Source organism: Gymnodraco acuticeps, unplaced genomic scaffold (genome assembly GCF_902827175.1).
Source record: "Gymnodraco acuticeps unplaced genomic scaffold, fGymAcu1.1, whole genome shotgun sequence".
NCBI lineage: Eukaryota > Metazoa > Chordata > Actinopteri > Perciformes > Bathydraconidae > Gymnodraco > Gymnodraco acuticeps.
Genome location: NW_022992250.1, coordinates 1,649,926 through 1,664,265, shown reverse-complemented (window position 1 = coordinate 1,664,265; position 14,340 = coordinate 1,649,926). Strand labels below are relative to the sequence as shown.

The window sequence follows — 14,340 nt, the reverse complement described above, 5'->3', positions numbered from 1 at the left end:
CAAACCTTTAAATTACTCCTTTAACCAAGCCCTGTTTGTTACCGGCTGAAGGTTAAAATGAAAGCCTTACTAAAGAAGCATTGCTGAATGTGTTTGCTCTATAAAAGCGATAATATTCCTGAATACTCTCGGGGGGCAACTACTTCTTTATCTGCTCTAAATGTTGTTTCCATCACACCTAAATGTTTGCCAGTTACTTCTTCTTCTACTTAACACAAACTGCTCTGTGGAGAGGCACTATAGAACAGTGCACTGCTTCCAATATACTGTATATATACACAATATAACATTTGTACTGATCTTTTTGCTAATTAAATTCATGAATTGATGGACTACTCAAAGAGCAACACAACAAAGCATGATGTTTGTGTCATCCTATTGAATGCATGAAATAAATAATTATCACTATATGGGATTACAGTTATCCTGTTTTCCCTCTTTTTCTAAATAATGTACTTCTATTCCACATACAGGTTTTTTTCCACATTGTGAGAACATTTCTTTGTGACAGAATAACATCATATATTTGGTCTGCAGTTGGACAGCAGGGAGGCAGAGGCAGTCTGATGACACACTGAAGGTGTGTTAGTGTCAACGGGGCCGACAGAATAATTAACACTGTGTCAGTGTAACAAACACAGCAGCAGCCTCAGGGTGTCACAGGTAGCAGTTCTGAAATTGCAACATGTACTTTCAAGCAGATGATAAATTAAGTCAGAGGGAGAAAAATATGAGTAAAATATGTGAGGGCATCACTCTGAGGAAAACAGCAAAACCTTCTCTTTGAACAACCTTGATTTTGTACTTCACGTGTTTCCCCTTCAGCTTCTACCTGTTTATTCCCCCAAGAATGATTACCTTGTTCTGTAAAAATATTGTTTTAAAGCCAAAAAAACACTTACAAATATATTCACAGAAATGCTTGAACAGAGATACATATCTTTTTTTTTAATGAATTGTTCTAGTCCATGTTCAAAAAGTATATTTTCCTTTTAAATAAAACATGGTATTCTTGCATTTGTTATGAATGTTATACAATTTTCAGTACATGTCAAATGTATATTTATGTATGGATGTCGCCATTGTATAAAGGTATTATTAATTGTTCTAGTCCATGTTCAAAAAGTATAGTGTTTTTGTTGCAAAGAAAACCTGTTATTCTTGCATTTGTTCAAAAATGTCAAATGTTTATTAATGTATAGATGTCACAATTGTAGAAAGATTTGGCAATACTGTATGTCATTATGGTCATGCTAATGAAGCTATTTGAATTGGATTGATAAGCTGCTTAGTTTCTGACCTGATGGACGCAGACGTTGCACTTGTCACAGAACACCATCTCGTTGCCGTCCTCTCCCTCTGGCGAGCGGCAGACGTCACACACCACGTCCTCGTCGTACTCGATGCCCAGGCCTTCCTCCGCCTCGATGGCCTGCCGCATCTTCTCCTCGCAGATGCTCTCCAGCTCCACCAGGACACACTCCATTGTCAGCTCGTCTAGCTCTGGTAATGCTGGGGACAGAAAGTAAAACGTGATTTATTTTTGTTCATCCTCTCAAACTCAATTAGAAAACTGGGGTGGAGTATGAGGAAAAGGAGTTGTGTATTTGATTGGTTGATATGAGGTTGATATATAACCTCTAATGAGAGAGATAAGTTATGGAGAAAATACTCAGAGCCTTTACAGACCAATTAAAAGTGCTCAGTTACAGGGTCAAAACTCTGAAGTATTTTTGAGCTTTTGTTATCGACAAGGATAACAAAAATAGGAAGCTACCTATAGGAAACTCAAATGAAGAGAGGCAAGTGACCACATTTCAGTTATTGTTGCTGTGTGTACTCATCACACAGGTCAGTGACTGTTTTATGGTAGCCAGCTTTGGATAAAATGTGCCCAGGATGTGTTGGAGTGAGTGGAGTTTCAGTGGACTCTTATATTAACCAGAGAGTGCTCCGTCACTACTAGCCCATATACAAACAGAGCCAAAAACAACCTTATTAGTCATGAAACCTCCTTGCCAACAGCTCAGTTCACTGCGCCAATATGTGTCGGCATTAGCATTAATATTCCTGCTCCTTTGCAACTCAAAGTAATGCCTTGCTCTGAGGCTGCTAAATAGTTGATGGAAACTGATTTAACATGCGATTCTTTAATTCTCATAAAAGATAAAGTATTGTAGGTACCGTACCAGTAAAGTAAACTGGACGGTGGCAAACAGATGTGGAACGCTATTATCTCATTACATGCAACGGTATTACAATCATTATACAAAATTGGTAACAGCAGGCCACTTTTATTTAGAAAAAAATAAATAATAAAAGTGATTTATTGGATAACAGTTCAAAACAGTGGAAAAAAAATCTTGATTAAATGCCGTTAATGGAGACTTTCCCAAACAATTAATTTAGGTGATAATTCTTAGATTTAGTATTTACAATAGTTTTTCGATTTGCCTCTTGTTGCCTACCACCTGTATTCTATTAGAAGCCATAAATACACTTCTGCTGTCATAGAATCTGCAGTTGTGGATTACTTATTGATTTATTTGAAGGATTCTGCACTCAGTTGGGAGGGTTTTTAAAGTGGAGCTGAGCGTCCTGTGTCTATATCTATTATTTATGTCACTCAATCCCTTTACAACCAAAAAAGTCAAATCCTTTTTTCCTGGTAATTCAGCATCTCTGTGCCAACAGGGTTATGTATCATTGGAGCTGCTGTTTAACAAAAAAGAAGAGACTATTTCCAAGTTATTATGGAAATGTAAAATAAACCTTTCTGATGATATTGAAGTGGTGGGTCACCTTTATTTTTGTATATATTACTTTTGAATCTAGCCATCAACACAAACTTTCATTCAAATTAAAATACTTGTGTGATTTTAAATGTTTTGGATTTAAAAGCTGCTTTTCAAGCGTCAAAAGGGAAGTACAGTTTGTTATTAACCTGCTGTGAGTGTGACATTTACATCATGAACTGAACACACACAGGAGGGAGGGAAGCAGGGAGGGAAGCAACACCGCTGTGAGTGTGTGTACTCATAGTGTATTTGTTTCATATTTATCTTGTGTCCATGTGCGTACGTATAAAGCTGTGCGCACATGGACATTTATCATTGTGTGTATTTAGTCAGGACTGCACTTATCTGTCTGAAAGCAACATTGTATCAAACACACAGACAAAAGACAGGCACATTGACTGAATATCTTTCTATACTTTTCAGTATGTTCGAATGCATTCATCCTGCATATTGTCCATGCATTATGTTCCTTTATCCCTTTTATTGAATGCATTATAAGGCCATGAAGCTCAATACTGAGTGGTGTTTCTCTATAACTACTGACAGACTGAATATTTTACAGTGTTTTGTGCTACAGTTATGTCATAGTTCTCTGCAAGATATCAAGTGTTAGAAGTGTTTAAATAACCAGGATTCAAAGTTTTCAAGTTCACGTTTTGAATTCACACGCTCCAAAATATGCATACAGTAAAAGAGTGAGATAGAAAATGCTGAATCATCCCATAATCCTTCACCCAGCAGAACCAATCATCCTCTGTTTGTTTGGTCTAGCATTGGAGGTTATGAGAAACAACCCACTTCTGCTCTGGCAGGAGATATTGTATATATATGTGTGTGTTTGATTTAAGGAGAATATGTCCCAGGAATAAAGGCCTGAAACCCCAGCGGGGATTTATAAACACAATTACTCCGCTTTATCTGAAAGGAGCCGATCAGATATCGAATAAAATGGTGGAGATGGCAGAGATGCTCGGGGTCAGCAGTTGTTGTCACCATGGACAAATGGAGGATGTAGGAAAGCAGGGGAGAGAGAAAGGCCCAATCCCAAACCACCCCCTCGACCCTCCCCCTCCATGACGGAGTGAACTCCGTTTGTAGCCACACTCGCAGCTCAACGAGGCTCCCTCCTGTCAGATGGAGGGAGTAAATACAGCAGCAAGCTTTGGGACGGCCTCCCCTCTCTCCGGCAGAAACAGGAAATGCCGTAACTGTATGTAACAACGGTTTCAAATCAGCATCTCTTTGACAAAAAATGTAAATTAATAACTCAAATAAAACTCCAAACATCTTTCATTGAGTTACTTTTTTGTAAAACTCTTTTAGTTTTAAACCTGATGTTTATAAGCTTCTTAGTTTTTGCAACAGTCTGTAAATATACACAACTTTATAATAAAATGCACACATTTACCTTTTTCTAGACTAAACACAGGTATGATCCTAAGTTAAAACATATGAGGTTATCATGAGGTTGTTAACATCGCAGTTTATCAGTGGATGTTTGCTGGAACTACTTGTAAACAGCGTGTTTCCTGACGGACACACAAAGCGTTGAAACCGGTCAGGTAGAGACCGGTCTCAAGTCAGCACCGCTGCAGACTCGCTGTTTGAGGGCTTGATAGCCCACTCCCCCTCCACACCGCTCCACACTCGTTGCTTTGGAACAGCACTTAATGTGGCGGACCCTCCGCGTGAACGCGCAAACGGAGGGGTAGGGTGTAGGGGGCGGTTTGGAAATGGGCCAAAGTGACATTAACTGCAGAAGAAGAGGAACAGAGAAGACGGAGGAAGCAGGTGATGATAAGAGTGAAAAATAAATAAAAAAAGGATGTACTGAAAAGCATCTGCATCACAGAAACCAACTTTTAAGAACCTTTGAGAGTTTAACAAAGTCGACTTGGAGGTGACTTTTACATCGGAAATGTCAGATAAACAAATGTACGGTTATGATTTGGGTTAGTACATAATACATATCTAATAAAGGTTATGTGACTGTTAATGTGACTGTAAGTGTGGAATAGAGAAAAACCTAAACATTAATGATAACCTTTTGCAAATTGTGCAAAATCTAATTTAGCTGTAAACCAGCCTCAATTTCTCTGGGAACATTGACTGTAATGGTAAATGAAGGCCGTTTATATTTAATTCAACTAGCAATATTTAATAAAAATGAACTGCTATATGTGAATATGTTCTTCTTATAGGTGAGTACAATCATCTGTGTTTCTGATACAATCCCTTATGTTTTACAACTAGTCCATGAGTCTGAAGTAAAACCACACCATTCATGACACATTTTGTTAAGTGATTATATAAAAGAAGAATGCCTTTGGAAAACTCTTTGAAATGTTATGATGGGCTTTTGTTTCAGTTCAATGTCAGAATGTTCTCTGGCGTTCATTATGAGTTGAGGCTGCGAGTCAGTCTGCACTCACCCATCTGTCTGAACTCGTTGTTGACCAGCTCCAGCCAGGAGACATCCAGGTCGTCCAGGTCGTAGCAGCTGTAGCGCTGGGTGGGGGGAGGCTGGGTGATACTCCCCTTCTCCTGCATGTTGTCTGAAAAAACGTCCGACGAATCAATCGACAGCAACCTGAAACACACACAAAGATACACAAAGAGACTTCATCATGGGGTCTGGAAACACATCAACACACCTTGGAGAAAACGTTGGCAACTCACATGGAACCACAGCTTGTCTTACGAAATGACTGACAAGAAAATGTAATACAACTCATAATTCAATGATTTGATTGGTTGATGTTTATTGACAAATTATCAAGCAATAAAACATGTAATCTGTGGTTGCTGGCACCTATGAGCTAGCACACTGTCAACAATACTCAACCTCAAGTGGTTTACTGCTTTAATGCCACGTTTACATCTCATCAAACTAAGAAGTGAAGACAGGAGCTCTGGATTTTAAAAGTTTCTCTCCTCGACTCTTGAGCCATACTGAATAAACAACCAGGGGGGATTTTCTTCTGCTTAATGGATGAAACTGTATTCTTGACATTCTCACTATAGGCTTGTGTCACATTCGCCCAATCAAAAGGTAAAAACAGTCCCATTCAGAGGTTGCGCTAGACTTTTTCACTGCCCGTCATTTTGACGGACAGGATCGTAAAATTTCCGTCAAAATGCAGTATTACCCGTCGGCCTTTACACTCTGGGGGGGGGGAGAGCACAGTCGCTTGTGAACTGTTAGCGCCGTGTTATGCATGCCCACTGCACCTCGCGGGAGTGCGCACAGCGTAAAGCCAAAACTCACAGACATTTCAATGATTTGTACGGCAAAGTTGGGTTTGGAAACGGTATCATTCCTTTTTGGCAGGCATGCTTAACACCGGAGCCTCGCTGCGGGGAAACTTTAGCGCTGTTCCGAGTTTGTTCTAATCCGTCAAAATGACGGACTGCTTTCAGATTTTTCCGTCATTGTTAAAAAAAATCCGTCATAGACGGAAAATATTCGGTTAACGCGACCTCTGGTCCTATTATATCTATAGCTGATATCTGGCCAATTGACCAGAATCAAATAAATAATAGGTTTTAATGAAGAAGGTCTAAAACAACTGCCTGTTTTATATAAAAAAAATAATCTTTCTTTCATTTTCTTCCATTTGAATATATGTTTTAAATCGAAAGAGCTGGCAAAATAAAACTTTATTCAAAGTAATGAAATCACAAAAGCTCTACTTACAAAAAGTTGACTGCATTTTCTCAGCTGGAAAACTGAAAATGTTTGATGTTTAATGTGAATGTATAATAAATAAAAAATAATATAATCTTTAAATATATAATCATAAGTCAAATATAGATTGCCAAAGGTCAAAAGATGAAAATAGGGACATGATGCATACAGATAATACAGTGGGCGAAAATATATTTTAAATGCAATATACATACAACGATACACGTCACTATAAAGTCGTTAATCATAAAGAATTTGTAGATAATGTTGTCCTCGTAAACTGTATATTCACAACTGTGACGGTCATTGTTAAATACTCAATACATGTGAGAGAAAAGAACAAAACCCTACAGTTCTCATGACAACATAAATAAACGAGAAGCCCTTCTCTTGTCTGAGAATCCTCTAACAGACATGTCCTGACCTCACGGTCCAGAAAGACTGAATCAGAGTTTGACAGATGCTAAAAACAATAAAAATTGAAAGGGGGAAAAGAGCAATCGAAACAATGACACATGGAGTGGTAGTAGGGAGCAGTGACAGGAAGCTGCGCCAGGCAGTGTCTGCTCTCTAGAGCCTCGGGCCTGGATGTCTCTCTGTCAACAACACCAGGAAATGGGGTCAGGAACTCTGCTCGACCCACTGGGAACCAATAAAGACTCTGACATGTTCATACACACACATGTGTACACTTACACACACTCACTTACACACGGGCCTGTATAAAACCTCTGGATACTCTGATTCATGCACATGCTCATCATATTCTATTTTACATAATAGTTAACTTCTCCTGCATTACTTGAACTGTATTGGTCTTGCAACATTCTCTTGCACTATTATATTTCTACTCTGTTCCTTCTAATTTATAGTTGTTTTATGTCTTAAATACTGATGTTGCATTGTTGGAGGAGCCTGTGTGAATACAGTTTTTCATTGCATATCTACACTGTAGCTGTGCATATGACAATTACGCCCTTTGAAAACAAGGTATATACACACTAAACACACATACTTTCAGGCAGGGAACACACACACACACACCAAACGCTCGCCTGGTGAAGTCGTGACCTTTGTGTGAAAAGGTGAAGTGTGTCAGTGATCAAAACAACAAAATAAAGCAACCTTTAGCTCTCTGTTGAGCTCCCCGCCTTCCACGCCACATTACCACACTGCTCAGTTATTATCATCATGCTCTGTCACTGCCGTTGCCCTCACATCCAGCCGCACTGTGATCATCATCATCATCATCCTCCTCATCATTATCATTATCCTCCCCATTATCATCACCACTGCTGCCATCATCTTCACAACAGCTGCCACAATTTATTTCAGTAGTCTTCATTAGAACGGCTTTTCTTATGTGTTGCCATGGAAAAAGTCTCATCAGAGCAAGATTTATTATTATTATTATTATTAGCCATGGAATTTCTAAAGTGGAGTAATTTTACAAATTAACACAATATAAATGTAATTTTTCTAACTGTAAACAATAAAACTAATTTATAATCCCAACAATTCTCATTACTTCCTATTTCCTCCTTAAAAGGATGCGGTCATTTTCTTATCATTCTTGATTTGTACTTGTCTTTACCTGTTCCTCATTCATTTCCCTTGTATTTGTATTTCTTAGTGATTGGCTTATAGTAAAAGTATGCAAATCTTGCTGTGGAAACACTTTTATTTTTTTATAATAAGTATGAAGTATTCCTTGGCATTTGACTTGTGTATGTGATGTTGATTACCACAACAACTCTGGACCTTTGCATTTCCAGATCAATTGATGTCCACGTCTCAGTAATCTGTGCATGAGTGGTCAACATTAGCATTTCCCTTGCTGATAGCGCACTCATAAATCTGATAAAAGGCACAGATCTGATCTATTTCTATCTGGGAATGGCCAATTTAGACCGCTAGTGCAGGATCAATGGAGGCAAATGTGTAATCATTAATAAATCAAAAATGGACCATCTTCCTGTGTGGACAATAAGGCAGATCCCTGTTTTGGCTTGGTATCAGTTTGATATCTGATACTGAACAAACAGGCCCAGTCAGTCCACTGGCAGGGGAGAAAGGAGAGGAAAGAGAGAGACAAAGGCACATAACACACACAGAAACACACATACTCACACAAAGAATAGGTTTCATACTGCAAACACTAGGCTGGTTGTGTCTCTTATGTAATGGTAAAAACAACTTCAGTGTCTTATTACATTAGTGGGTGGTGTTATTGCGTTATCAAAGGATTAGGCTGCTGTTATTCTACGTGTGTTATTATTAACAAATCCGACAAAACGACCACAACCAACAGTGTGTCCTTTCAAATAACTTCTAGCTTCCAAAAGCCTATTAGTTCTTATGTAAAGTTTAACAGGACATACATTTAAACTCGTAATGCTTAATGATTTCCAATAAAAAATAGGCACTGTAGTTTAAGGAAATGTTTCTCAAGCAAGAAGAAAACGCTTTTTGGGGACTCAAGAAACTGCAGATTAATACAATGCTGCTTTGATGAGTAATAACGACAGTAGGAAATAGAAATAAAATAAGCTTCAGTGGCTTTGTTTTTGGTAGAGGGGGAACATGTCACCCAATGCAGAAAGTAATGTGTTGTTATCCTAGACTGTATAAATAAAGGTTGTTATAAGCTTTTGTAGAGCAATAGAGAATGATTAGAATTTGGATACACAGATACAGTTACTTCCTATATGGATCAATGTATTGCCGCTTTTAGTCTTGGTCTTCACCTGTTTTGTTGATTGTAAGAAACATTTACAACTGCCAGATGAAAACTAATTTTCAAGTTCATAATGTAATATACTGAGATTTTATCAGCAGAGTGCGTGTGGAGTTGATGATCTCAGCTTTGTTTATTCTAATATGGGCTTTATTACATTAGGCTTTATGACTTTGTTTGGCTTCTACAGTAGCTGTGGCTGCCAGTGTTGATTTACCTTAGCAACTTGGGAATGGGAAAATAGAAAAGAAAAGAAAATGAGGACAAAAACAAAATCATGAAAAGAAGACGAGACAATATTTGGATGTTATGTAAATGATACCTGCACAAAACTGGAAACCTGCGTACATTCAGAGCAAAAATGAAAGCTGCTACAAGGTCACAATGCTAATACTAATGTACATTTGTGAAATTAGACCCTATCTGCATTACTGATATTAGTTCAAGAGTTAGAAAATCATTCAAATAGTTTTGAAAGAGAGCTATAATTATGTAAATTAGGCTTATAAGCCCGGTGTGGTGACATTTACTGTAAATTGAGCCTCTGGTTTGTTATGTCACAAGTACGGGAGAAAACAACTTAAAGTGAGACATGAAAGGAAAGCTACGCCTCATAATAATGTCAAGTCATCCAATCCAACAGGATGTGAGCCAATGGGGGTCAGAGCACAATGTGTTCTTCCACTGGTAAGTATCATGTCACACACACACACACACACACACACACACACACACACACACACACACACACACACACACACACACACACACACACACACACACACACACACACACACACACACACACACACACACACACACACACACACACACACACACACACACACACACACACACACACACACACACACACACACACACACACACACACACACACACACCACACACACACACACACACACACACACACACACACACACACACACACACACACACACACACACACACACACACACACACACACACACACACACACACACACACATCGAAACATTTGAAAATGTTATGAGCTAAAGATTATGTACTCTGTATTTCTCTAAATTGTTTCACTAGTTTACAAGAAGTTGCATTTTGAATATCCTCTATAATTGTCTACCTCCCAAATACACATACACTGTAAAAATCAGCATTTAATAAAAAAATAATAACATTAAAGTGTCACTTGTTGGTGATTTAGCATTTTGTAAAAAGGTTTGAGTTTGTAAATATTTAAAATATAACTTCTTAAGTACAGATTTAACAACAGAGCCCATTTTAAAATGAATTGGGCAACTTGATCCATTATTCCTAACATGAAGAGTAATTTACTTCAGATCGAATGCGTTTCAAGATCATCAACAACATTGTAGTGTTTTAATTCAAATGTGTTGGGCATTGAATAATAAAGTCTAGACTCAGACTCGTTGTTCCTGGTGTCTGAATATTTTAGAGGAAAGGGGAATTCCATGCATCACATAAGAAAGGTTGGAAAGTTACTGAACAATGGAAAATGTAACAATTAATCCAGACAAATAGAAGTAGTTTCTCAATAGAAATAAAGAAGGTATCCAAGAAGCACACCAAAGAACATCAGCTACTGTATAACGAGTGGAGTATTTTTTACATTTTGAATCAAATAATGCTATGTTATACAGCTTTTTAATCTGTGTGTTTCCTTTTTCAAGCCTATTATATGACACACAAAGAATATTTCAGCTAATAATGATCCATCCATCCATCTTCTCCCGCTTATCCGTGGTCGGGTCGCGGGGGTAGCAGTTCCAGCAGAGAGCCCCAAACTTTCTTTTCCCTGGCGACATCAACCAGCTCTGACTGGGGGATCCCAAGGCGCTCCCAGGCCAGCGAAGAGATATAATCCCTCCACCTGGTCCTAGGTCTACCCCTTGGTCTCTTCCCAGCTGGACGTGCCTGGAACACCTCCCTAGGGAGGCGCCCAGGTGGCATCCTAACTAGGTGCCCGAACCACCTCAACTGGCTCCTTTCGATGCGAAGGAGGAGCGGCTCAACTCCGAGTCCCTCCCTGATGACCGAACTTCTCACCTTATCCCTAAGGGAGACACCAGCCACCCTGCGGAGAAAACCCATCTCGGCCGCTTGTATCCGCGATCTCGTTCTTTCGGTCATGACCCATCCTTCATGACCATAGGTGAGGGTAGGAACGAAAATGGCCCGGAAGACAGAGAGCTTTGCCTTCTGGCTCAGCTCCCTTTTCGTCACAACGGTGCGGTAAAGCGACTGCAGTACCGCTCCCGCTGCTCCGATTCTCCGGCCCATCTCACGCTCCATTGTTCCCTCACTCGAGAACAAGACCCCGAGATACTTGAACTCCTTCACTTGGGGTAAGGACTCATTCCCTACTTGGAGTGGACAGTCCATCGGTTTCCTGCTGAGAACCATGGCCTCAGATTTGGAGGTGCTGATCCTCATCCCAGCCGCTTCACACTCGGTTGCGAACCGATCCAGTGAGTGCTGAAGGTCGCAGACCGATGAAGCCATTAGAACCACATCATCTGCAAAAAGCAGTGGTGCAATCCTTAGTCCACCGAACTGCAGACCCCCTCCCCCATGACTACGCCTCGAAATCCGATCCATGTATATTACAAACAGGATTGGTGACAAAGCGCAGCCCTGGCGGAGGCCAACCCTCACCGGAAATGGGTCCGACTTACTGCCGAGGACCCGGACACAGCTCTCGCTTTGGGAGTACAGAGATTGGATGGCCCTGAGTAGAGACCCCCTCACCCCATACTCCCGCAGCACCTCCCACAGTAACTCCCTGGGAACTCGGTCATACGCCTTCTCCAAGTCTACAAAACACATGTAGACCGGATAAGCGTACTCCCAGGCCCCCTCCAGGATCCTTGCGAGAGTAAAAAGCTGATCCGTCGTTCCACGACCAGGACGGAATCCGCATTGTTCCTCCTCAATCTGAGGTTCGACAATCGGCCTGACCCTCCTTTCGAGTACCTTAGAGTAAACTTTCCCGGGGAGGCTGAGTAGTGTGATGCCTCTGTAATTGGCACACACCCTCTGATCCCCCTTTTTAAAAAGGGGAACCACCACCCCGGTCTGCCACTCCTTCGGTACTGTTTCCGACTTCCACGCAACGTTGATGAGACGTGTCAACCATGACAGTCCCTCAACACCCAGAGCCTTCAGCATTTCCGGGCGGATCTCATCCACCCCCGGGGCTTTGCCACTGTGGAGTTGTTTGACGACCTCAGTGACCTCCCCCCGGGAGATTGGTGTTGATCCCCCGTCATACTCCAGCTCTGCCTCTAACATAGAGGGCGGAGTTGTCGGGTTCAGGAGTTCCTCAAAGTGTTCCTTCCAACGCCCTAACACTCCATCAGTTGAGGTCAACAACGTCCCATCCTTACTGTACACAGCTTGGATGGTTCCCTGCTTCCCCCTCCTGAGGTGTCGGACAGTTTTCCAGAACAACTTTGGTGCCGCCCGAAAGTCCTTCTCCATGTCTTCTCCGAACTTCTCCCACACCCGCTGCTTTGCCTCGGCCACGGATGAGGCTGCTGCCCTTCGGGCCTGTCGGTACCTTCCAACTGCCTCGGGAGTCCCCCGGGATAACAAATCCCTGAAGGCCTCCTTCTTCAGTCGAACGGCTTCCCTGACCACCGGTGTCCACCAGGAGGTTCGAGGGTTACCGCCCCTTGAGGCACCTAGGACCTTGAGACCACAGCTCCCCGCCGCGGCTTCGGCAATAGAGGCTTTGAACACCGACCACTCTGGTTCAATGTCCCCAACCTCCACAGGAATGCCCGAAAAGCTCCGCCGGAGGTGTGAGTTGAAGGCCTCCTGAACTTGGGCCTCCTCCAGACGTTCCCAGTTCACCCGAACTACACGTTTGGGCTTACCAGGTCTATCCAGAGGCTTCCCCCGCCACTCGACCCAACTCACCACCAGATGGTGATCAGTTGACAACTCCGCCCCTCTCTTTACCCGAGTGTCCAAAACATACGGCCTCAGGTCCGATGATACGATAACGAAATCGATCATGGACCTTCTGCCTAGGGTGCTCTGGTACCACGTACACTTATGAGCATCCTTATGTTCGAACATGGTGTTTGTTATGGCCAATCCATGACTAGCACAGAAGTCCAGTAACAAACCACCACTCCGGTTCAGATCAGGGGGGCCGTTCCTCCCAATCACGCCCCTCCAAGTGTCTCCATCATTGCCCACATGTGCGTTGAAGTCTCCCAGCAAGATTAAAGAGTCCCCTTCAGGAGCCCCATACAGGACTCTTTCCAGGGTCTCCAAGAAGGCCGTATACTCTGAACTGCTGTTGGGTGCATAAGCACACACAACAGTCAGAGTTTTCCCCCCCATAACCCGCAGGCGTAGGGAGGCGACCCTCTCGTCCACTGGGGTAAACTCCAACAACGAAGCACCTAACCGGGGACTTGTGAGTATCCCCACACCCGCCCGGCGCCTCACACCTTGAGCAACTCCGGAGAAGAATAGAGTCCAACCCCTATCCAGAAGTAAGGTTCCAGAGCCGACGCTGTGCGTAGAGGTGAGCCCAACCAGATCCAACTGGTAACGCTCCACCTCCCGCACAAGCTCCGGCTCCTTCCCCCCCAGAGAGGTGACGTTCCACGTCCCCAAAGCCAGCTTCTGTCGCCCGGGTCTGGTCCGTCGAGACCCTCCGCTTTCACTGCCACCCTTCTGGCAGCGCACCCGACCCCATCGATGTTTCCCGTAGGTGGTGGGCCCGCGGGACGGAGAAGCGGAGGTGTTGCCCACGTTGCCTTTTCGGGCTGGGCCCGGCCGGGCTCCGTGGCAAGCCCGGCCACCAGACGCTCGCCGACGAGTCCTCCTTCTGGGCCTGGCTCCAGAAGGGGACCCCGGGCTTCCTCCGGGCCGGGTATCCTCACTTCTTGTGTCGTCTTTCATGAGGTCTTTTAATAATGATGAGAATAATAATAAAGAAACCTTGGAAATCACTTCTGTTTACAGTTGAGGAGTCCTAATGAGGGGAGCAGCCCAGAGGGAATATTAATATGTTCCCTCCTTAGATTCATAACAATACGACAGCTGAGTTTTCTTTGATCTTAATGGTGTGTCCCATGAAATATT

The 14,340-nt window shown here is 42.4% G+C and overlaps 1 protein-coding gene across 2 annotated transcripts in view; it reads right to left on the bottom strand.

Annotated features, from left to right (window-relative positions):
- Positions 1-14,340, bottom strand: part of jade2 (jade family PHD finger 2) — a 218,792-nt gene that overhangs the window by 89,474 nt on the left and 114,978 nt on the right. For both annotated transcript variants that reach the window (XM_034206657.1, XM_034206658.1), the window contains exons 5-6: positions 5,231-5,388; positions 1,301-1,512 (exon numbers count right to left, since the gene is read on the bottom strand). In XM_034206657.1, the coding sequence (XP_034062548.1) occupies positions 1,301-1,512; positions 5,231-5,388 (370 nt within the window). The remainder of the gene's footprint in view (positions 1-1,300; positions 1,513-5,230; positions 5,389-14,340) is intronic.